This window comes from Ranitomeya imitator, chromosome 5 (genome assembly GCF_032444005.1).
Source record: "Ranitomeya imitator isolate aRanImi1 chromosome 5, aRanImi1.pri, whole genome shotgun sequence".
Taxonomy (NCBI): Eukaryota; Metazoa; Chordata; class Amphibia; order Anura; family Dendrobatidae; genus Ranitomeya; species Ranitomeya imitator.
The window spans coordinates 23,104,195-23,130,264 of NC_091286.1; the positions used below are offsets into that span (position 1 = coordinate 23,104,195).

General features: G+C 49.4%; 1 protein-coding gene across 1 annotated transcript in view; it reads right to left on the reverse strand.

Annotated features, from left to right (window-relative positions):
- Positions 1 to 2,635: 2,635 nt before the first annotated feature.
- Positions 2,636 to 26,070, reverse strand: part of LOC138637648 (nuclear RNA export factor 1-like) — a 70,274-nt gene continuing 46,839 nt past the window's right edge. Inside the window, exons 15-21 of the mRNA XM_069726484.1 lie at positions 24,010 to 24,071; positions 23,617 to 23,732; positions 22,155 to 22,197; positions 21,690 to 21,765; positions 10,646 to 10,828; positions 5,416 to 5,476; positions 2,636 to 3,031 (exon numbers count right to left, since the gene is read on the reverse strand). Coding sequence (XP_069582585.1) covers positions 2,966 to 3,031; positions 5,416 to 5,476; positions 10,646 to 10,828; positions 21,690 to 21,765; positions 22,155 to 22,197; positions 23,617 to 23,732; positions 24,010 to 24,071 — 607 coding nt within the window. The 3' untranslated portion in view covers positions 2,636 to 2,965. The remainder of the gene's footprint in view (positions 3,032 to 5,415; positions 5,477 to 10,645; positions 10,829 to 21,689; positions 21,766 to 22,154; positions 22,198 to 23,616; positions 23,733 to 24,009; positions 24,072 to 26,070) is intronic.

Here is a 26,070-nt window from a genome sequence, read left to right on the forward strand (position 1 = left end):
TGGTATCACTATAGTGAGGACATTGGTGTAAGGCGTGGCGTCACTAGTGAGGACGGTGTGGAGCGTGAGTCCTGTGTGGATGTGGTATCACTATAATGAGGACACTGGTGTAAGGCGCAGACGTGGCATCACTAGTGAGGACGGTGTGGAGCGTGAGTCCTGTGGACGTGGTATCACTATAGTGAGGACACTGGTGTAAGGCATGGACGTGAAGACAGGTGTGGAGCGTGAGTCCTGTGGATGTTGTATCACTATAGTGAGGACACTGGTGTAAGGCGTGGACGTGGCATCACTAGTGAGGACACTGGTGTAAGGGGTGGACGTGGCATCACTAGTGAGGACAGGTGTGGAGCGTGAGTCCTGTGGACGTGGTATCACTATAGTGAGGACACTGGTGTAAGGCGTGGACGTGGCATCTCTAGTGAGGACAGGTGTGGAGCGTGAGTCCTGTGGATGTTGTATCACTATAGTGAGGACACTGGTGTAAGGCGTGGACGTGGCATCACTAGTGAGGACACTGGTGTAAGGGGTGGACGTGGCATCACTAGTGAGGACAGGTGTGGAGCGTGAGTCCTGTGGACGTGGTATCACTATAGTGAGGACACTGGTGTAAGGCGTGGACGTGGCATCACTAGTGAGGACACTGGTGTAAGGGGTGGACGTGGCATCACTAGTGAGGACAGGTGTGGAGCGTGAGTCCTGTGGACGTGGTATCACTATAGTGAGGACACTGGTGTAAGGGGTGGACGTGGCATCTCTAGTGAGGACAGGTGTGGAGCGTGAGTCCTGTGGATGTTGTATCACTATAGTGAGGACACTGGTGTAAGGCGTGGACGTGGCATCACTAGTGAGGACACTGGTGTAAGGGGTGGACGTGGCATCACTAGTGAGGACAGCTGTGGAGCGTGAGTCCTGTGGACGTGGTATCACTATAGTGAGGACACTGGTGTAAGGCGTGGACGTGGCATCTCTAGTGAGGACAGGTGTGGAGCGTGAGTCCTGTGGATGTTGTATCACTATAGTGAAGACACTGGTGTAAGGCGTGGACGTGGCATCACTAGTGAGGACACTGGTGTAAGGCGCAGACGTGGCATCACTAGTGAGGACGGGTGCGGAGCGCGAGTCCTGTGGATGTGGTATCACTATAGTGAGGACACTGGTGTAAGGCATGGACGTGGCGTCACTAGTGAGAACGGTGTGGAGCGTGAGTCCTGTGTGGACGTGGCATCACTAGTGAGGACAGCTGTGGAGCGTGAGTCCTGTGGACGTGGTATCACTATAGTGAGGACACTGGTGTAAGGCGTGGACGTGGCATCACTAGTGATAACGGGTGCGGAGCTTGAGTCCTGTGGACGTGGTATCACTATAGTGAGGACACTGGTGTAAGGCGTGGACGTGGCATCACTAGTGAGGACACTGGTGTAAGGGGTGGACGTGGCGTCACTAGTGAGGACAGCTGTGGAGCGTGAGTCCTGTGGACGTGGTATCACTATAGTGAGGATACTGGTGTAAGGCGCAGACGTGGCATCACTAGTGATAACGGGTGCGGAGCTTGAGTCCTGTGGACGTGGTATCACTATAGTGAGGACACTGGTGTAAGGCGTGGACGTGGCATCACTAGTGAGGACACTGGTGTAAGGGGTGGACGTGGCATCACTAGTGAGGACAGCTGTGGAGCGTGAGTCCTGTGGACGTGGTATCACTATAGTGAGGACACTGGTGTAAGGGGTGGACGTGGCATCACTAGTGAGGACAGCTGTGGAGCGTGAGTCCTGTGGACGTGGTATCACTATAGTGAGGACACTGGTGTAAGGCGCAGACGTGGCATCACTAGTGATAACGGGTGCGGAGCTTGAGTCCTGTGGACGTGGTATCACTATAGTGAGGACACTGGTGTAAGGCGTGGACGTGGCATCACTAGTGAGGACACTGGTGTAAGGGGTGGACGTGGCATCACTAGTGATAACGGGTGCGGAGCTTGAGTCCTGTGGACGTGGTATCACTATAGTGAGGACACTGGTGTAAGGGGTGGACGTGGCATCACTAGTGAGGACAGCTGTGGAGCGTGAGTCCTGTGGACGTGGTATCACTATAGTGAGGATACTGGTGTAAGGCGTGGACGTGGCGTCACTAGTGAGGACGGTGCGGAGCGTGAGTCTTGTGGATGTGGTATCACTATAGTGAAGACACTGGTGTAAGGCGTGGACGTGGCATCACTAGTGAGGACACTGGTGTAAGGGGTGGACGTGGCATCACTAGTGATAACGGGTGCGGAGCTTGAGTCCTGTGGACGTGGTATCACTATAGTGAGGACACTGGTGTATGGCGAAGACGTGGCGTCACTAGTGAGGACGGGTGTGGAGCGTGAGTCCTGTGGACGTGGTATCACTATAGTGAGGACACTGGTGTAAGACGCAGACGTGGCGTCACTAGTGAGGACGGGTGCGGAGCGCGAGTCCTGTGGACATGGTATCACTATAGTGAGGACACTGGTGTAAAGCGTGGATGTGGCGTCACTAGTGAGGACGGGTGTGGAGCGTGAGTCCTGTGGACGTGGTATCACTATAGTGAGGACACTGGTGTGGAGCGTGAGATTCGTGGCGCGGAGGGGGTCACACAATACAATAACACCTAGTAACAGAACATTTCCTTTAATGGATGTTTTGTACAAAAGTGATCGTTCGCTCTGAAGCCTTAAAACTCTATAATACAAGAAGCCATCTTTCCTGCACACTAATCGCAGCTTCCTGCTCACTGAGGGCCGTTAACACAACGGGGCAGATTCTCTGCAGAAAACTTTGGCGCCGTCTACACGACGGGAACGAGGCCACATTTTACTATTTGTAACACAAAACCCAGACGCCGAAAAACAGACAAGAAACACAAGAACATGAACAGAAGGACAACAGAACCAGGGAACCCGCCGTGTATCAGAATCCGACCAGCGGGGACTCGTCCTCACACGTCATCGCGACATGACGGCCGCCAGCTCCTTCACATCAAAGGCCTCTGGAGGAATGGCGCCCCGACTCTGGAAAGGGGAAAAAGATACTAAAGGAAAAGCAAATCATACGTGACAGTCTGTAAACCTGGGGGCGAGACTGACGGACCAATCACCCCGTTATACAGTCAGGGTGAGCGCTCTTAAAGGGTTCTCCAGCTATATGCAGATAAACATGAGATGGCGCCTCTCATGAAGATGACTCATGTCTATATGCCGTAATAGCGCTTATAGATCATAGAATGGGACCTCCGGGGTCATCGTGTCCCACCCTCTGCTCAACGCAGGAGTCACTAAACCATCAGACAGATGTCTGTCCAGCCTCTGTGTGAAGACTTCCGTTGAAGGAGAACTCACCACTTCTCGTGGCAGGCTGTCATGGAGGGGTCTCCAGGCCAGACCCCCGGTGTGAGCTGGAATGGGATCTGCACATTGAGCTCTTGGTGACAGCAGTGTCAGAGCAAGAGAGACGGACATATCTGACATGGAGGCAAGTAGAGGACTCCATCAGTTTCAGATTTCTCATTCAGCCCCATCACCCCCCTGTGTATAATGTCTGCCGTCCTCGCCCCCAGTCTATAACATCCGGCCTTTCCCCCCTCCAGTCTATAATATCTGCCATCAACGACTCCCCCAGTCTCTTAACACCTGTCCCCATCATCCCCAGCATATAACACCCAGCCCCATCGTCGCCCGGTCAACAAAAACCCAGCCCCATCGTCGTCCGGTCAACAAAAACCCAGCCCCATCACCCCCCAGACTATAATACCAGGCCTCATTACCCCTTCCAGTGTATAACACAAGGCCCCTTCGCCCTCCAGTCTATAACACCCGGCCCCATCACCCCCAGTGTATAACACCCGGCCCCATGTCTATAACATCCGGCCACCCCCCCCCTCAGTGTATAATGCCTGCTGTCAACGAACTGGTCTCCATGACCCGGCCCCATCGCCCTCTGGTCTATAACCTCTGGTCCCATCGCCCCTAGTCTATAACACCCGGCTCCATCGCCCCTAGTCTATAACACCCGGCCCCATCGCCCCTAGTCTATAACACCCGGCCCCATCGCCCCCAGTCTATAACACCCGGCCCCATTGCCCCCAGTGTATAACACCCAGCCTCATCACCCTCCAGTCTGTAATACCCAGCCCCATGTCTATAACATCCGGCCATCCCCCCCTCAGTGTATAATGTCTGCTGTCAACGAACCCCCTGGTCTCCATCACCAGGCCCCATCACTCCCAATGTATAACACCCGGCCCCATCCCATTCCCCCCCTCCCCCAATGTATAACACCCGGCCCCATCACCCCTTCCCCCCCAGTGTATAACACCCGGCCCCATCAACCCCAAAGTGTATAACACCCGGCCCCATCGCCCCTCAGCATATAAGGTCTGGCATCATTGCCCCCCGGTCTCATACACTGGAGGCAGAGTGTTAAACACCCGGCCCCATCGCCCTCTGGTCTATAACACCCGGCCCCATCGCCCTCTGGTCTATAACACCCGGCCCCATCGCCCTCTGGTCTATAACACCCGGCCCCATCGCCCTCTGGTCTATAACACCCGGCCCCATCGCCCTCTGGTCTATAACCTCTGGTCCCATCGCCCCTAGTCTATAACACCCGGCCCCATCGCCCCTAGTCTATAACACCCGGCCCCATCGCCCCTAGTCTATAACACCCGGCCCCATCGCCCCTAGTCTATAACACCCGGCCCCATCGCCCTCTGGTCTATAACCTCTGGTCCCATTGCTTCCAGTGTATAACATCTGAACCCATTGCTCCCCGGCGTATAACATCCAATGCCGTTGCCCCCGCGGTATAACATCCAGCCCCATTGCCCCCGGTGTACACCGTCTGGCCCCAGCAGTGCCGCTTCTATAATGCACGATGCTTCCAGCTTTGTGGGAACAGTTTGGAGTAGACCCTCATCTGACCTCCATGACTGTAGCTCCATACAGACACGGCGGAGAGAACGTGAGCGGCGGCACAAGACCCAACCTAAAATGGAGATTGTGATCCCGGCCTCCCCCCAACATCAGGGTCTGACCCCACAAATGCTCTTCTGAAGGAAGTGGCAAAATTTCCCACAGTCTTATAGAAATCCTTCCCAGAAGAGCTGGAGCCGTTCTATCTGCAGAGGGTCCGACTCCATATGAATGCCTAAGGATGTAGGATGGGAGGTGAGAAATGATCCTGGAGGTGAATGTGGAGGGGGCACATACTTTTTTCCACATTCTGTATGTACAGTGGTTCTATAGAGCAAGAACTGATCTTTGCAGCAGCAATCAGCTCTGGCCAATAGAGGGCAGCACTGAACCTCTCCTGAGTAGAACACCTGTGCACACAGTGCAGGGCGGCTCCACTTCACTGGAGACCGTCAGCAAGTAGGTTGGTTAAGAAAACCATTTACCTGCAGGTGATGAAACATTTCCTTTGCTTGCTGCACATCCCAGTTGTTGTCTTGAAGACATCTGTATAAAGAAAAGAACTTTCATCAAAAGACACTGACGGCAGAAAGCCCTCGCCCACAGAAAGCCCTTGCCCACGGCTTGTGTGACACCTGGGGACGTCAGGGCAATACGTCCAGAGATGTTGAGTGGATCAATATCTAAAGTTACTTGTTATAGAGGCAAAACCTCAGCTGTGAGAAGTGTCAGGGCTGCACAGGTTTTCAGCACCTGGATGTAGAGCGGATTTTTTGTATTCAGTGACAGCAAGCAGAGATCTTGGCCACAGACTCTAATTGAAAAAAACAAAAAGTGTAAGGCCGACGTCACACTTGGCGTAAGACAATACGGTCCGAATATTGCGGCCGTAATACGCTGAAAAGTCCCCAAAATAGTGGTCCGTAGCTCCTCCGTAGGCAGGCTGTGTCAGCGTTTTTTGCGCATGGCATCCTCCGTATGTAATCCGTATGTCATCCGTACTGCGTGTTTTTCTCACAGGCTTGCAAAACCAACATATGGCTATATAAGGGATCCATGTGTAAAAAAAACCATAAAAACATATATACTGTTTATATATATATATATATATATATATATATATATATATATATATATATATATATATGTGTCAGTAGACACATATGTATATATAAATTAATATTTTATACAGCGCGAGACAGCTTTAAAGCCAGTAATTCAATTGCCGTCTTTTGCTTTCTCCTTCCTAATCCCGACATGATATGAGACATGATTACATACAGTAAACCATCTCATATCCCCATTTTTTTTGCAGATTCCACACTACTGTTAGTAACATAGTAACATAGTTAGTAAGGCCGAAAAAAGACATTTGTCCATCCAGTTCAGCCTATATTCCATCATAATAAATCCCCAGATCTACGTCCTTCTACAGAACCTAATTGTATGATACAATATTGTTCTGCTCCAGGAAGACATCCAGGCCTCTCTTGAACCCCTCGACTGAGTTCGCCATCACCACCTCCTCAGGCAAGCAATTCCAGATTCTCACTGCCCTAACAGTAAAGAATCCTCTTCTATGTTGGTGGAAAAACCTTCTCTCCTCCAGACGCAAAGAATGCCCCCTTGTGCCCGTCACCTTCCTTGGTATAAACAGATCCTCAGCGAGATATTTGTATTGTCCCCTTATATACTTATACATGGTTATTAGATCGCCCCTCAGTCGTCTTTTTTCTAGACTAAATAATCCTAATTTCGCTAATCTATCTGGGTATTGTAGTTCTCCCATCAGTTTATTATTAACTAGGATCCCCAAGTCATTCTCCCTGTCAGATTTACCCAGTGGTTTCCCATTCAGTGTGTAATGGTGATATTGATTCCTTCTTCCCATGTGTATAACCTTACATTTATCATTGTTAAACCTCATCTGCCACCTTTCAGCCCAAGTTTCCAACTTATCCAGATCCATCTGTAGTAGTGTGTATGTGCAAAATTTGTGCGTTCTAGCTATTAAAGGGTTAAATGGCGGAAAAAATTGCCGTGAGCTCCCGCGCAATTTTCTCCGCCAGAGTAGTAAAGCCAGTGACTGAGGGCAGATATTAATAGCCTGGAGAGGGTCCACGGATATTGGCCCCCCCTGGCTAAAAACATCTGCCCCCAGCCACCCCAGAAAAGGCACATCTGGAAGATGCGCCTATTCTGGCACTTGGCCACTCTCTTCCCATTCCTGTGTAGCGGTGGGATATGGGGTAATGAAGGGTTAATGCCACCTTGCTATTGTAAGGTGACATTAAGCCTAATTAATAATGGAGAGGCGTCAATTATGAAACCTATCCATTATTAATCCAATAGTAGTAAAGGGTTAAAAAAAACACAAACACATTATTTAAAAGTATTTTAATGAAATAAAAACAAAGGTTGTTGTAATATTTTATTCTACGCTCAATCCTTCTGAAGACCCTCGCTCTGTAACAAAGAAAAAATAATAAACCAACAATATACATACCTTCCGAAGATCTGTAACGTCCCACGATGTAAATCCATCTGAAGGGGTTAAAATATTTTACAGCCAGGAGCTCTGCTAATGCAGCGGTGCTCGTGGCTGCAAAACCCCGGGGAATGAAGGTAAAGTAGGTCAATGACCTGTAGTTACCTTCATTCGCGGTGAGGCGCCCTCTGCTGGCTGTTCCTCGAGCGTGGGAACTTTCCTAGAAAGCTCCCAGGCTCGAGCTCATATGAGGACAACCAGTAGAGGGCGCATCACCGCGAATGAAGGTAAATATAGGTCATTGACCTACTTTACCTTCATTCCCCGGGGTTTTGCAGCCACGAGCACTGCTGCATTAGCAGAGCCCCTGGCTGTAAAATATTTTAACCCCTTCAGATGGATTTACATCGTGGAACGTTACAGATCTTCGGAAGGTATGTATATTGTTGGTTTATTATTTTTTCTTTGTTACAGAGCGAGGGTCTTCAGAAGGATTGAGCGTAGAATAAAATATTACAACAACCTTTGTTTTTATTTCATTAAAATACTTTTAAATAATGTGTTTGTGTTTTTTTTAACCCTTTACTACTATTGGATTAATAATGGATAGGTGTCATAATTGACGCCTATCCATTATTAATTTGGCTTAATGTCACCTTACAATAGCAAGGTGGCATTAACCCTTCATTACCCCATATCCCACCGCTACACGGGAATGGGAAGAGAGTGGCCAAGTGCCAGAATAGGCGCATCTTCCAGATGTGCCTTTTCTGGGGTGGCTTGGGGCAGATGTTTTTAGCCAGGGGGGGGGGGGGGCAATAACCATGGACCCTCTCCAGGCTATTAATATCTGCCCTCAGTCACTGGCTTTACTACTCTGGCGGAGAAAATTGCGCGGGAGCCCACGCCAATTTTTACGCCATTTAACCCTTTAATTTAATAGCTAGAACAGCCAAACGTTGCATATACACACTACTAACATTAGTAGTGTGGAATATGCAAAAAAAAAAATGGGGATATATTACTGTATGTAAACCATGTCTCATATCATGTCGGGTTTAGGAAGGAGATAGCAAAAGAATTACCGGCTTTAAAGCTATCTAGCGCTGTATGAAGTAATAATATATATACATATATGTGTCTACTGACATATATATAAATATATATACAGTGGGGCAAAAAAGTATTTAGTCAGTCAGCAATAGTGCAAGTTCCACCACTCAAAAAGATGAGAGGCGTCTGTAATTTACATCATAGGTAGACCTCAACTATGGGAGACAAACTGAGAAAAAAAAATCCAGAAAATCACATTGTCTGTTTTTTTAACATTTTTTTTGCATATTATGGTGGAAAATAAGTATTTGGTCAGAAACAAACAATCAAGATTTCTGGCTCTCACAGACCTGTAACTTCTTCTTTAAGAGTCTCCTCTTTCCTCCACTCATTACCTGTAGTAATGGCACCTGTTTAAACTTGTTATCAGTATAAAAAGACACCTGTGCACACCCTCAAACAGTCTGACTCCAAACTCCACTATGGTGAAGACCAAAGAGCGGTCAAAGGACACCAGAAACAAAATTGTAGCCCTGCACCAGGCTGGGAAGACTGAATCTGCAATAGCCAACCAGCTTGGAGTGAAGAAATCAACAGTGGGAGCAATAATTAGAAAATGGAAGACATACAAGACCACTGATAATCTCCCTCGATCTGGGGCTCCACGCAAAATCCCACCCCGTGGGGTCAGAATGATCACAAGAACGGTGAGCAAAAATCCCAGAACCACGCGGGGGGACCTAGTGAATGAACTGCAGAGAGCTGGGACCAATGTAACAAGGCCTACCATAAGTAACACACTACGCCACCATGGACTCAGATTCTGCAGTGCCAGACGTGTCCCACTGCTTAAGCCAGTACATGTCCGGGCCCGTCTGAAGTTTGCTAGAGAGCATTTGGATGATCCAGAGGAGTTTTGGGAGAATGTTCTATGGTCTGATGAAACCAAACTGGAACTGTTTGGTAGAAACACAACTTGTCGTGTTTGGAGGAAAAAGAATACTGAGTTGCATCCATCAAACACCATACCTACTGTAAAGCATGGTGGTGGAAACATCATGCTTTGGGGCTGTTTCTCTGCAAAGGGGCCAGGACGACTGATCCGGGTACATGAAAGAATGAATGGGGTCATGTATCGTGAGATTTTGAGTGCAAACCTCCTTCCATCAGCAAGGGCATTGAAGATGAAACGTGGCTGGGTCTTTCAACATGACAATGATCCAAAGCACACCGCCAGGGCAATGAAGGAGTGGCTTCGTAAGAAGCATTTCAAGGTCCTGGAGTGGCCTAGCCAGTCTCCAGATCTCAACCCTATAGAAAACCTTTGGAGGGAGTTGAAAGTCCGTGTTGCCAAGCGAAAAGCCCAAAACATCACTGCTCTAGAGGAGATCTGCATGGAGGAATGGGCCAACATACCAACAACAGTGTGTGGCAACCTTGTGAAGACTTACAGAAAACGTTTGACCTCTGTCATTGCCAACAAAGGATATATTACAAAGTATTGAGATGAAATTTTGTTTCTGACCAAATACTTATTTTCCACCATAATATGCAAATAAAATGTTAAAAAAACAGACAATGTGATTTTCTGGATTTTTTTTTCTCAGTTTGTCTCCCATAGTTGAGGTCTACCTATGATGTAAATTACAGACGCCTCTCATCTTTTTAAGTGGTGGAACTTGCACTATTGCTGACTGACTAAATACTTTTTGCCCCACTGTATATATATATATATATATATATACCTATTCTATGTGTACACATTTATTCTACCTATTCTACTGGAAGCTGTCAGTGTGATTTTACTGTACACCGCACTGAATTGCCGTCTTTTCTCTCTAACACCGCTGCGTATTTCTCGCAAGTCACACTGCTGGTCCGTGTGTAATCCGTATTTTTGGGGCTTTCATAGACTTTCATTGGCATTTTTTTTTGCGCAATACGGTGACAAACGCAGCATGCTGCGATTTTCTACGGCCGTAGAAAGCCGTATAGTACTGATCAGTAAAATACGGCAGATAGGAGCAGGGGCATAGAGAATTGGGACGTTTGTTAGGCGTGTTTTACGGACGCATTTTATGCGCTCATACGTCCGTAAAACTCGCTAGTGTGACGCCGGCCTAATATGAAGTTGCAGACCCCCCAGCACCGGATGAGGGGCCGGCATCACTCACTTCAGAGACCAGTCTGGTTTCATCTTCGTGTAGGTAGAGAAGGACTGGACGGTGTCGCTTGCGCCGGTGGAAGGGGCTTTCTCGACGATTGCCAGGACGGATTTGGGGGACTCACATGGCGGCGTTTCTTGCGGACCCCTGTACGCATTCACTATAACCATCTGATCATTCAAAATCTGAGCGCTGGAAAAAAAAAAAAGGAAAAAAAAACCAAAACACCAAATGGAACGATCACAAAAAAGGAAACAAAATGTTGTCAATTTCTCACTCATTAACAGCAAGCAGAGATCTTGAAAACGCTGGAAAAAAATAAAAATATAAATTTTACAAAACGTCCAGGCCCACACGCACTCTGCCCCTCCACGGCTGCAAGACCACTGCAGGAGGAGCGGAATGGTCGCACATGCGCCCTGACACTACACGGCAAGTCCGCGGCACGGACGAAGATCATCAATCCATAGGTTTAGAAGAAGCAGCAGGGAGCACCGGGCGGCCATTCAGCTCCTCCTGGGGGGTCTCGCAGCCACGGAGGGGCAGTCTCTCCAAACTACTCCTCCTCCTGGGGGTCTTGCAGCCAGGGTGAACCTAGCCACACTGCTGCCTGAGGCCAACTTCAAAACGGCGCCCCCATAAACACATATACAGTACAACCCCCCCTATAGGGCTCCCATCTCATATACAGTCCCCCCATACATTACATGAGTGATAACTATTGTACATTCTACAATAGGTCATAAATCAGACCGTATAGTCCTCCATACAGTATTCTGGGCACCACAGTGCTCCATACAGAATAATGAGCCCTATATATTGCTCCATACAGTATTGTAGGCACCGCACAGCGCCCCATACAGAATAACGCCCCATATATTGCTCCATACAGTATAATGAACCCCATATATTGCTCCATACAGTATAATGGCCACACATGATGCTCCATACTGTATAATGGCCACACATGGTGCTCCATACTGTATAATGGCCACACATGGTGCTCCATACTGTATAATGGCCACACATGGTGCTCCATACTGTATAATGGCCACACATGATGCTCCATACTGTATAATGGCCACACATGCTCCATACTGTATAATGGCCACACATGATGCTCCATACTGTATAATGGCCACACATGCTCTGTACTGTACAATGGCCACACATGATGCTCCATACTGTATAATGGCCACACATGCTCCATACTGTATAATGGCCACACATGATGCTCCATACTGTATAATGGCCACACATGATGCTCCATACTGTATAATGGCCACACATGCTACATACTGTATAATGGCCACATATGATATGTAGCACTGTGTGGCCATTATATTGCTCCATACAGGATAATGAGCCCCATATATTGCTCCATACAGAATTGTAGGCACCGCACCGCACCCCATACAGAATAACGCCCCATATATTGCTCCATACAGTATAATGAGCCCCATATATTGCTCCATACAGTATAATGAGCCCCACATGATACTCCATACTGTATAATGGCCACACATGACGCTCCATTCTGTATAATGGCCACACAGTGCTCCATACTGTAAAATGGCCACACATGATGCTCCATACTGTATAATTGCCACACAGTGCTCCATACTGTGTAATGGCCACACATGATGCTCCATACTGTATAATGGCCACACACAGTGCTCTATACTGTATAATGGCCACTCATGATGCTCCATACTGTATAATGGCCACACAATTCCCCATACTGTATAATGGGCACACATAATGCTCCATACTGTATAATGGGCACACATGATGCTCCATACTGTATAATGGCCACACAGTGTTCTATACTGTATAATGGGCACACATAATGCTCCATACTGTATAATGGCCACAAAGTTACTCCTACACACGCGGCTGAGCTCCGTACACCTTGCAAATATGTCTCCACTCCGTACTCACGCGGCTCCGCTCCATACACCTCGCACACACGCGGCTCTGCTCCATACACCTCATACACACCTGGCTCTGCTCCATACACCTCATACACATGCAGCTCGCTCAGTACACCTCATACACACCCGGCTTCGCTCCTTACACCTCATACACATTCAGCTCTGCTCCATACACCTCGTACACTCACGGCTCTGCTCTGTACACCTCGTACACACACGGCTCTGCTCCGTACACCTCGTACACACACGGCTCTGCTCCGTACACCTCATACACATTCAGCTCCGCTCCATACACCTCGTACACACTTTGCTCCGCGCCATACACCTCGTACACATGACTCTGCTCCATACACCTCGTACACACGACTCCGCTCCATACACCTCGTACACACGGCTCCGCTCCATACACCTCGTACACACGACTCCGCTCCATACACCTCGTACACACGACTCCGCTCCATACACCTCGTACACACACGGCTCTGCTCCGTACACCTCGTACACATTCAGCTCCGCTCCATACACCTCGTACACATTCAGCTCCGCTCCATACACCTCATACACATTCAGCTCCGCTCCATACACCTCGTACACATTCAGCTCCGCTCCATACACCTCATACACATTCAGCTCCGCTCCATACACCTCGTACACACGGCTCCGCTCCATATACCTCGTACACACACGGCTCCGCTCCGTACACCTCATACACATTCAGCTCCGTGTTGTGAATTCTGTGATCAAGCTCCCTTCTGTGGTCACGAGTGGTACTGCGGCTTCTGAGTTTCCTTCCTCAGGTGATGAGGTTAAGTCGTTAGGTGCTGCTCCATTTAACTCCACCTAGTGCTTTGATCCTGGCCTCCAGTCAATGTTCTAGTATTGGTCTTGCTTCCTCCTGGATTGTTCCTGTGGCCTGTCTGCTCAGCATAAGCTAAGTTCTGCTTGTGTTACTTTTGTTGCTATATTTTCTGTCCAGCTTGCTTTTTTGGTTTTGCTTGCTTGCTGGAAGCTCTGAGACGCAGAGGGAGCACCTCCGTACCGTTAGTCGGTGCGGAGGGTCTTTTTGCCCCTCTGCGTGGTTGTTTGTAGGTTTTTGTGTTGACCGCAAAAATATCTTTCCTATCCTCGGTCTATTCAGTAAGTCGGGCCTCACTTTGCTAAATCTATTTCATCTCTGTGTTTGTTTTTTCATCTTACTCACAGTCATATGTGGGGGGCTGCCTTTTCCTTTGGGGAATTTCTCTGAGGCAAGGTAGGCTTATTTTTCTATCTTCAGGACTAGCTAGTTTCTCAGGCTGTGCCGAGTTGCATAGGGAGCGTTAGGCGCAATCCACGGCTGCCTCTAGTGTGGTTTGATAGGTTTAGGGATTGCGGTCAGCAGAGTTTCCACGTCTCAGAGCTCGTCCTATGTTTTGTGGTTTTTGTCAGGTCACTTGTGTGCTCTGAACTTCAAGGTCCATTGTGGTTCTGAATTACCTATTCATAACAGTACTGGAGGCCCAAAGTACTATGCTTCTCAATAGAGGGAAAAAAGAAGTTCTGAGACCATTTTTTTTTCTTTGCACTGTGTTTTGCCTTTTTTTTCCCCTAGACATTTGGGTGGTTCAGGACACAGGTGTAGTGATGGACATTAAAGGTCTGTCTTCATGTGTGGATCAGCTCACGGCAAGAGTACAAAATATTCAAGACTTTGTGGCTCAGAATTCTATGTTAGAACCAAGAATTCCTATTCCTGATTTGTTTTCTGGAGATAGAGCTAAATTTCTGAGTTTCAAAAATAATTGCAAACTGTTTCTGGCGTTGAAACCTCGCTCCTCTGGTGACCCAGTTCAACAAGTAAAGATTATTATTTCTTTTTTACGTGGCGACCCTCAGGACTGGGCATTTTCCCTTGCGCCAGGAGATCCTGCATTATGTAATATTGATGCGCTTTTTCAGGCGCTCGGATTGCTGTACGATGAACCTAATCCAGTGGATCAGGCAGAGAAAAATTTGCTGGCTCTGTGTCAGGGTCAGGATGAGATAGAGATTTATTGTCAGAAGTTTAGAAAGTGGTCTGTGCTCACTCAATGGAATGAATGTGCCCTGGCAGCAATCTTCAGAAAGGGTCTCTCTGAAGCCCTTAAGGATGTCATGGTGGGATTTCCTATGCCTGCTGGTCTGAATGAGTCTATGTCTTTGGCCATTCAGATCGGTCGACGCTTGCGTGAGCGTAAATCTGTGCACCATTTGGCGGTATTATCTGAGCATAAACCTGAGCCTATGCAGTGCGATAGGACTTTGACCAGAGCTGAAAGGCAAGAACACAGACGTCAGAATGGGCTGTGTTTCTACTGCGGTGATTCCACTCATGCTATCTCCGATTGTCCTAAGCGCACTAAGCGGTTCGCTAGGTCTGCCACCATTGGTACGGTACAGTCGAAATTTCTTTTGTCCGTTACTTTGATTTGTTCTTTGTCTTCCTATTCTGTCATGGCATCTGTGGATTCAGGCGCTGCCCTGAATTTGATGGACTTGGAGTTTGCTAGGCGCTGTGGGTTTGTCTTGGAGCCCTTGCAGTGTCCTATTCCATTGAGAGGAATTGATGATACGCCTTTGGCCAAGAATAAGCCTCAGTATTGGACCCAGCTGACCATGTGCATGGCTCCTGCGCATCAGGAGGATATTCGCTTTCTGGTGTTGTATAATCTGCATGATGTGGTCGTGTTGGGGTTGCCATGGCTACAAGTCCATAACCCAGTATTAGATTGGAAATCAATGTCTGTGTCCAGCTGGGGTTGTCAGGGGGTACATGGTGATGTTCCATTTCTGTCTATCTCATCATCCACCCCTTCTGAGGTCCCAGAGTTCTTGTCTGATTACCGGGATGTATTCGATGAGCCCAAGTCCAATGCCCTACCTCCGCATAGGGATTGTGATTGTGCTATCGAGTTGATTCCTGGTAGTAAGTTTCCTAAGGGTCGACTGTTTAATTTATCTGTACCTGAGCACGCCGCTATGCGGAGTTACGTAAAAGAATCCTTGGAGAAGGGTCATATTCGTCCGTCGTCATCGCCATTGGGAGCAGGGTTCTTTTTTGTGGCCAAGAAGGATGGTTCGCTGAGACCTTGTATTGATTACCGCCTTCTAAATAAAATCACGGTCAAATTTCAGTACCCCTTGCCGCTACTATCTGATTTGTTTGCTCGGATTAAGGGGGCTAGTTGGTTCACCAAGATAGATCTTCGTGGTGCATATAATCTTGTGCGTATTAAACGGGGCGATGAATGGAAAACTGCATTTAATACGCCCGAGGGCCATTTTGAGTACCTAGTTATGCCATTCGGACTTGCCAATGCTCCATCAGTATTTCAGTCCTTTATGCATGACATCTTCCGAGAGTACCTGGATAAATTCCTGATTGTATACTTGGATGATATTTTGGTCTTCTCGGATGATTGGGAGTCTCATGTGAAGCAGGTCAGAATGGTGTTCCAGGTTCTGCGTGCTAATTCTTTGTTTGTGAAGGGATCAAAGTGTCTCTTTGGTGTTCAGAAGGTTTCATTTTTGGGGTTCATCTTTTCCCCTTCTACTATCGAGATGGACCCTGTTAAGGTCCAGGCCATTTATGATTGGACTCAGCCGACATCTCTGAAGAGTCTGCAAAAGTTCCTTGGCTTTGCTAATTTTTATCGTCGCTTCATCTGTAATTTTTCTAGTATTGCTAAACCATTGACCGATTTGACCAAGAAGGGTGCTGATGTGGTCAATTGGTCTTCTGCTGCTGTGGAAGCTTTTCGAGAGTTAAAAAGTCGTTTTTCTTCTGCCCCTGTGCTGTGTCAACCAGATGTTTTGCTTCCATTCCAGGTCGAGGTTGATGCTTCTGAGATTGGAGCAGGGGCTGTTTTGTCGCAAAGAGGTGCTGATTGCTCGGTGATGAAGCCATGCGCCTTCTTTTCCAGTAAGTTTTCGCCTGCTGAGTGAAATTATGATGTGGGCAATCGAGAGTTGCTGGCCATGAAGTGGGCATTCGAGGAGTGGCGTCATTGGCTTGAAGGAGCTAAGCATCGCGTGGTGGTCTTGACTGATCACAAGAACTTGACTTATCTCGAGTCTGCCAAACGGTTGAATCCTAGACAGGCTCGTTGGTCGCGGTTTTTCTCCCGTTTTGACTTTGTGGTTTCGTACCTTCCGGGCTCTAAAAATGTGAAGGCGGATGCCCTGTTTAGGAGTTTTGTGCCCGACTCTCCGGGTTTGCCTGAGCCGGCGGGTATTCTCAAAGAGGGAGTAATTGTGTCTGCCATCTCCCCTGATTTGCGGCGAGTGCTGCAAAAATTTCAGGCTAATAAACCTGATCGTTGCCCAGCAGAGAAACTGTTTGTCCCTGATAGGTGGACGAATAAAGTTATCTCTGAGGTTCATTGTTCGGTGTTAGCTGGTCATCCTGGAATCTTTGGTACCAGAGATTTGGTGGCTAGATCCTTTTGGTGGCCGTCTCTGTCGCGGGATGTGCGTTCTTTTGTGCAGTCCTGTGGGATTTGTGCTCGGGTTAAGCCTTGCTGTTCTCGTGCCAGTGGGTTGCTTTTGCCCTTGCCGATTCCGAAGAGGCCTTGGAAACATATCTCTATGGATTTTATTTCGGATCTCCCCGTCTCTCAAAAAATGTCGGTCATTTGGGTAGTTTGTGATCGCTTCTCTAAGATGATCCATTTGGTACCCTTGTCTAAATTACCTTCCTCCTCTGATTTGGTGCCATTGTTCTTCCAGCATGTGGTTCGTTTACATGGCATTCCAGAGAACATCGTTTCTGACAGAGGTTCCCAGTTTGTTTCGAGGTTTTGGCAAGCCTTTTGTGCTAGGATGGGCATTGATTTGTCTTTTTCCTCGGCTTTCCATCCTCAGACTAATGGCCAGACTGAACGAACCAATCAGACCTTGGAAACATATCTGAGATGTTTTGTTTCTGCTGATCAGGATGATTGGGTGTCCTTTTTGCCGTTGGCTGAGTTCGCTCTTAATAATCGGGCCAGCTCGGCTACCTTGGTTTCACCGTTTTTCTGCAATTCTGGGTTCCATCCTCGTTTCTCGTCAGGACAGGTTGAGTCTTCGGACTGTCCTGGTGTGGATACTGTGGTGGACAGGTTGCAGCGGATTTGGACTCATGTAGTGGACAATTTGACCTTGTCCCAGGAGAAGGCTCAACGTTTCGCTAATCGCAGACGCTGTGTGGGTCCCCGACTTCGTGTTGGGGATTTGGTTTGGTTGTCATCTCGTTATATTCCTATGAAGGTTTCCTCTCCTAAGTTTAAGCCTCGTTTCATTGGTCCGTATAGGATTTCTGAGGTTCTTAATTCTGTGTCTTTTCGTTTGACCCTTCCAGATTCATTTTCCATCCATAACGTATTCCATAGGTCATTGTTGCGGAGATACGTGGCGCCTGTGGTTCCATCTGTTGATCCTCCTGCCCCGGTTTTGGTGGAGGGGGAGTTGGAGAATATAGTGGAGAAGATTTTGGATTCTCGTGTTTCGAGACGGAAACTCCAGTATCTGGTTAAGTGGAAGGGTTATGGTCAGGAAGATAATTCCTGGGTCTTTGCCTCTGATGTCCATGCTGCCGATCTTGTTCGTGCCTTTCATATGGCTCATCCTGGTCGGCCTGGGGGCTCTGGTGAGGGTTCGGTGACCCCTCCTCAAGGGGGGGGGGTACTGTTGTGAATTCTGTGATCAAGCTCCCTCCTGTGGTCACGAGTGGTACTGCGGCTCCTGCATTTCCTTCCTCAGGTGATGAGGTTAAGTCGTTAGGTGCTGCTCTATTTAACTCCACCTAGTGCTTTGATCCTGGCCTCCAGTCAATGTTCTAGTATTGGTCTTGCTTCCTCCTGGATTGTTCCTGTGGCCTGTCTGCTCAGCATAAGCTAAGTTCTGCTTGTGTTACTTTTGTTGCTATATTTTCTGTCCAGCTTGCTTTTTTGGTTTTGCTTGCTTGCTGGAAGCTCTGAGACGCAGAGGGAGCACCTCCGTACCGTTAGTCGGTGCGGAGGGTCTTTTTGCCCCTCTGCGTGGTTGTTTGTAGGTTTTTGTGTTAACCGCAAAGCTATCTTTCCTATCCTCGGTCTATTCAGTAAGTCGGGCCTCATTTTGCTAAATCTATTTCATCTCTGTGTTTGTTTTTTCATCTTACTCACAGTCATTATATGTGGGGGGCTGCCTTTTCCTTTGGGGAATTTCTCTGAGGCAAGGTAGGCTTATTTTTCTATCTTCAGGACTAGCTAGTTTCTCAGGCTGTGCCGAGTTGCATAGGGAGCGTTAGGCGCAATCCACGGCTGCCTCTAGTGTGGTGTGTTAGGATTAGGGATTGCGGTCAGCAGAGTTTCCACGTCTCAGAGCTCGTCCTATGTTTTGTGGTTTTTGTCAGGTCACTTGTGTGCTCTGAACTTCAAAGTCCATTGTGGTTCTGAATTACCTATTCATAACAGCTCCGCTCCATACACCTCATACACACACGGCTCCACTCCATACACCTCATACAAACGGCTCTGCTCCATACACCTCGTACACATTCAGCTCCGCTCCATACACCCATGGGCGCCGCTATCATGGGGCAAGTTGAGCCCTTTGCTTCAGGCGGCAGTCATCACTGAAAGATAGGGGGCGGCAGAGCGGCGGTCAGAACACCTGGTGCCGACTCTCCATAATCCCTGACATTTGCTGTCACTAGTGCGGTGCGCGCGCCCCTGCTCACAACCCACGGTGTGCAATATCAGCCGGCCATCCCTGCACCGTCCTGTAGAGCAGCACACATATTGGCTGCTCTGTGCAAACAGGACCTGTGATGAGGTCACAGGAGGGGAGGAGTCACGGGTCACATGATCGGGACCTCCATGGATTGCAGGACTCTGCTGTGCTGGTTGCAATGGTAAGTGTGTGTATGAAGTGTATGGAGCGGAGCCATGTGTGTATGAGGTGTATTGCAGCCACGGAGGGGCAGTCTCTCCAAACTACTCCTCCTCCTGGGGGTCCTGCAGCCATGGAGAGGCAGTCTGTCCATACTCCTCCTCCTGGGGGTTCTGCAGCCATGGAGGGGCAGTATGTCCATACTGCTCCTCCTGGGGGTCTTGCAGCCACAGAGGGGCAATCTCTCCATACTCCTCCTCCTCCTGGGGGTCCTGCAGCCACAGAGGGGCAATCTCTCCATACTCCTCCTCCTCCTGGGGGTCCTGCAGCCATGGAGGGGCAGTATGTCCATACTGCTCATCCTGGGGGTCTTGCAGCCATGGAGGGGCAATCTCTCCAAACTACTCCTCCTCCTGGAGGTCCTGCAGCCATAGAGGGGGAATCTCTCCATACTACTCCTCCTCCTGGGGGGTGCTGCAGCCATGGAGGGGCAGTCTCTCCATACTCCTCCTCCTGGGGGTCCTGCAGCCATGGAGGGGCAGTCTCTCCATACTCCTCCTCCTGGGGGTCCTGCAGCCGCGGAGGGGCAGTTTCTCCAAACTCCTCCTCCTGGGGGTCCTGCAGCCATGGAGGGGCAGTTTCTCCAAACTCCTCCTCCTGGGGGTCCTGCAGCCATGGAGGGGCAATCTCTCCAAACTCCTCCTCCTGGGGGTCCTGCAGCCATGGAGGGGCAATCTCTCCAAACTCCTCCTCCTGGGGGTCCTGCAGTCATGGAGGGGTAGTCTCTCCATACTCCTCCTGGGGGTCCTGCAGCCACGGAGGGGCCATCTCTCCATACTCCTCCTCCTGGGGGTCTTGCAGCCACGGAGGGGCAATCTCTCCATACTCCTCCTCCTCCCAGGGGTCCTGCACCCGCGGAGGGGCAGTCTCTCCAAACTACTCTTCCTCCTGGGGGTCCTGCAGCCACGGAGGGGCAATCTCTCCATACTCCTCCTCCTGGGGGTCTTGCAGCCACGGAGGGGCAGTCTCTCCAAACTACTCTTCCTCCTGGGGGTCCTGCAGCCACGGAGGGGCAATCTCTCCATACTCCTCCTCCTGGGGGGTCCTGCAGCCATGGAGGGGCAGTCTCTCCATACTCCTCCTCCTCCTGGGGTCCTGCAGCCATGGAGGGGCAATCTCTCCATACTACTCCTCCTCCTGGGGGGTCCTGCAGCCATGGAGGGGCAGTCTCTCCATACTCCTCCTGGGGGTCTTGCAGGTATGCGAGAACATGGGAAAACAGGTTCTGCAGATGGGTGGGACGCAGAGGAGAGGCCCTTTATGTCCTCGTTATATTTACGATCTACAGATCTTCCAATCATTTCTCCGCACATACCTGTATCCCCGAGTCACACACATCTGTAACTTAGCCCCCCCCCACAAATATCTCCAGGACCCTATTGTACGGAGATGAGGTCGCCCGGCAAGGGGATGGATATCATGGTCTGAACACTTTTACAGACCTCTACTTGCTGTGGTCCAATTGCAACCTAAACTGTAATGTGCTCGTTACGTTGTGGTTATCGGGGTCCTTTCTTGTGCCCAGGACTCATTGTATCCACTAGGACCAAATGACAGCAAGCAGAGATACTGAAAACACAAAGGAACTAAAGGAATTCTTGAAAATTGAGGCAACGGACGACACAAAAAGTGTTTTTTTCCATAATTACTTCAACAACCCTTTATACTTTAAATGAATGTTAAAGTTTAAAACAAGAAGCAACTTCTGTGCAATTGTCACCATTGTGCGTCCCACGTGCAGAGGAGCGGTGCGGAGGTGTGACCCCAGCTCCATTCATTTCTATGGGATCTGGAGTGAACAGTCACAGACAGTGAGTGGCGCAGTGGTCATTGTTTCATTCTGTTTGTGATTGAAGGGGTCCCCAAGCTGACAGATCCCCCCCATCAATCAAAAATGAAGTAACTTTGTAACTATTATTGTGTGTATACAGCTCCCATGCAAATCTATGTGCCACCATAGCAACAGACTACAGACAAACCTTGTGTAGTCTGATCCTGCAATCATGTGTTACCTCCATCCGTCCAGAATTAGAGGAAAGATACAACACATGACTGCGCGCGGGGGGCCAGACTGCGCGCGGGGGGCCAGACTGCGGTCCGTCACTGATTCCAGCTCATTGATTTGCAGAGTTACCACTGGAGGACGCGTTAAATTCTTATAATTCCAGTAAGTCCATTTCTCGTACCTGTCTTCAGAGTTCGGGACAATGATGAACGTCCTTCTGAAAAAGATGACGGGGTTCTTGCAGCAGCTCGGGTTCACTGTCGGGAGAAAGTGTATTAGCTTCTATCCAAAGAACACCCCATACACAGACTTAAAGGGGTATTCCCACAAGTAAGTGATGACATATTCTTAGCATGTGCCATCACTTAATGATCACTGGAAGTCCGGCTGATCCTGAGAATGGAGAGGCTGCAGTGCTCCATCGCCAGGAGCGCCCTGTGCAAAAGTGAGGGGATTACTGCACATACGACTGATGAAGCCCCTATAAGCTGCCCACAGACATTTACTTTTTTTAGCTGATCTACCCAGTTTAGCATGGACCGTCTCCCCTCCAAGAGTCCTGACCCCCGATAAATGACCAGGCAGTTTGCTTTTTAATCTGTTCAATCCTGGTGATTTCCCCATTATACAGTAGGACATTACTAACCTTCCTTAAATACTCCTTCGATGGTGAAACAAATGATCGAAGCCTGCGGAGAACCAGGGAGCGATATACATAAGATGTGAGAGCCATGAAATATAAGCCGCCGAGACCCCACAATCACACACTGGGGGCTTCACACACGTCAGATCATTGGAAACTTAGAATTTGCAACAGATTTATTTACAAAAACAAAATCCAAAATGTGTAAATAGACGCCTAGAAAGATTTTGCATACACATTGCCCGATCCCACACACGGCCCGGCGAGGCCCCGATCCCACACACGGCCCGGCGAGGCCCCGATCCCACACACGGCCCGGCAATGCCCCGATCCTCATCGGCCCGGCGAGGCCCCGATCCTACACGGCCCGGCGAGGCCCCGATCCCACACACGGCCCGGCGAGGCCCCGATCCCACACACGGCCCGGCAATGCCCCGATCCTCATCGGCCCGGCGAGGCCCCGATCCTACACGGCCCGGCGAGGCCCCGATCCCACACACGGCCCGGCGAGGCCCCGATCCCACACACGGCCCGGCAATGCCCCGATCCTCATCGGCCCGGCGAGGCCCCGATCCTACACGGCCCGGCGAGGCCCCGGATCCCACACACGGCCCGGCGAGGCCCCGATCCCACACACGGCCCGGCGAGGCCCCGATCCCACACACGGCCCGGCGAGGCCCCGATCCCACACACGGCCCGGCGAGGCCCCGATCCCACACACGGCCCGGCAATGCCCCGATCCTACACGGCCCGGCGAGGCCCCGATCCCACACACGGCCCGGCGAGGCCCCGATCCTACAAACGGCCCGGCGAGGCCCCGATCCCACACACGGCACGGCCCCAATCCCACACACGGCCCGGCGATGCCCCGATCCCACACACGGCCAGGCGAGGCCCCGATCCCACACACGGCCCGGCGAGACCCCGATCCCACACACGGCCCGGCGAGGCCCCGATCCCACACACGGCCCGGCAAGGCCCCAATCCCACACACGGCCCGGCGAGGCCCCGATCCCACAGATGCTAGACTAACCAACTTCTTGGATTGCAATACTCCCCTAGGGCTTGTTCTCATGTAGTGTTTTTAATGCATTTTCTTATGTGAAATTTCCATGAGAAATACAAGCATCAGTCATTCTTTGCATTATGTCGTCTTGTGTTTTTTTGACCTGCGGTGCGATTTCTTTCATTGTTTTTATTGCAGTTTTTCCTCTGTTGAGATTGGCTCCAAATGTGCATGAAAAAAAAACATAAAAAATACCCAAAATATTTGCTGCAGTTTTTACGGCCATAAACTGTGTTTTTCATGTAGAAAAAATAGATGCATGAAGAACACTACATGTGAACACTCGCTTATGAGACAGCTTCCGTGGACGTTCTGCAGTTGGGGGTTGGAAACAGCTCTCGCCCTACGGACCCTCAGCTGCAGTCGCACGTCACTCCGGCAGGAGAACATGACACTTACGTTCTGGCAGCTGACATCCAGAGTCATGGACGCCAGCTCGTGCTTCGTTTTGGGAAGATTGCAGAGGAAGCCGACCACCAGCAGCCGGTTGTACTTTATCAGCTGACGTCTCATTTCTAGAAAGGAAAAAAAAAAGATTAGAAAGCAATAAAATATTAAAGGGGTATTCCGGCGTTCACAGATCAACCATATCGCAGCGTATTGCCACGCTTCTGCTCGCTATGTGTATCTCTTCTGCATCACGACTGTGGACCTAGCTTTACCCATTCTAGGTGGTGGACTACAGTTCCCAGCATGCACTGATGACTATACATCTGGCTGTCCTGCAGGCTCCACCATCTTGTGCAGTTCGTCTAACAGGACTGATGGTATACACCGTACACGTGGTCGTACCTGGTCTCTTCACTCGGAGAAGGTTGCGATTCTCTTTCCAGTATTCCTTAATCTGAAGGAAGCTAAACGCAAACAGACAGAGGCGTTACATAGCCGATCCCAGGGGCAGTGGACATTGACTACACAGCACAGGAACCAAGCCCACAGACAGGACTGGCATCAGCGCCATATACAAAGCTGTCTGTTACAGCAACGACAGTGTTGCATTGTGCCGCGCCAAAATCTGCAAACGTTTCACTTTCCAAATCAGTGATGACGCAGGATCTACGTCGATCCCCCAGGGCTCCTAGAAAATCCTTTTCGTTGTCCAAGGAAAAGTTCTGCAACTTTCTAAAATATTTTCAAGAGTTGTGTTTGCTGTCAGTAAATAGAAAAATGCTTAGCTACTTACCGGTAGCGGTGTGTTTCGGAGTCCATGACAGCACCATGTGAGAGGGGATCTGCCCTTCAAGGACAGGAAACCTAAAGACATAAAAGGGCGGCACCTCTCTCCCGAATCAGTTAAATTACAGAGCATGAGAGGACCTCCCAGGTTAGTAGCAAAAATATACAACATCTTTAAACTTAATACAATTTTCACACGTGTACCAGCCTCCAGCCCTTAAGAGTGCTCATCCACACGTAAACAGCAGGAATATAAGATTGCTGTCAAGGGCTCTGAAAAACACTGCTACCGGTAAGTAGCTAAGCATTTATTTAGTCTCCCATGACAACACCACGAGAGAATTACAGAGATGTAAAGAAACTAGGGAGGGACTACAGCCTCAAGCACCCTTCTCCCAAAGGTGAGATCAGAAGAGCCACCCAAATTCAGTCTAAAATGTCTGAAGAACGTGGATGGAGAAGACCAAGCAGCCGTCTTACAAGTCTTCAATCGACACTTCCAACCTCTCCGCCCAGGATGTCGCCATGGCTCGGGTGGTGTGTGCCTTTAAGCCCTTCGGAACCGCAGTGCCACTTGCTGTGTATGCCAAAGAAATTGCCTCCCTAATCCACCTGGCTAAGGTGCTTTTGGAAACTCTACGCCCTTTCCTAACCCCCTGAAAGGCCACAAACAAAGAATTTTCCTTCTTCCACGGGTCAGTTACTGAAAGATAAGTAAGAAGACACTTCTAACAATGGAGTTTCCTTTCTTTTTGATTGGCGGGATTATCGCAAAAGGAAGGAAGGACTATTTCCTGCAGTCTGTGGAATTTGGAAGCGCCTTTTGGCAGATACAGGGGATTTGGTGTCAAAACAACCCTATCATCCCTAAACTGGGTTATATGGAGGCTGCCTAGATAGGGCCTGAATATCCCCAACCCTCCGAGCCGAAGTCAGTGCAACTAAAAGGGCCGTCTTGTGCAACAGAATTTGTATCGGGGCTTCCTCAATAGGCTCAAAAGGGGGCTCTGTCAACGCTGTCAGTACCAGGTTCAAGTCTCACGGTACTCTAATAAACCTGTAGATCCAGTAACTGCCTGCTAGATCACAATTATACAGGGCTGCTAATGCCGTCACCTGGACCTTAAGGGTGCTTGTGGCCAGACCCATCTCCAAGCCCCTCTGTAGGAACGCCCAACACCTGGTTTAATTTTGACTTTTCTCCCCAATCTCTGCCCCTGAGACTGACAGGAACTTTATCCAGGTTCTAATGTAAATTCTAGTTGTGGAATCTTTCCTACTTTTTAGCAAAGTATCTACCAAGCCCCGAGAAAATTCTCTCTCTCGGCAGTGCCCTCTCAAACTCCACGCCGTCAGATGTAGGTTGGAGACTTGTGGATGGAAAATCGGTCCCTGTGAGAGGAGATCTGGGCGCTCCGTGAGAACCCATGGGTTGGTGAGACATCTTTCTTAGCCAGGGAAACCACAGTCTTCTGGGCCAGAACGGAGCCATCAGTATTACAGATGCCCAGTCTTCCTGTATTTTTCTTAGAACTAACAGAGTCAGGGCTATCGGGGGGGAAGGCATATGCTAGCCTGAAGTTCCATGGGATCAAGAGGACATCCACCGCATGTGGGTCTTCTCCGGGGTTTAAAGAACAAAACCGCCGCACCTTCCGGTTCCCCCTGTTGGCGAAC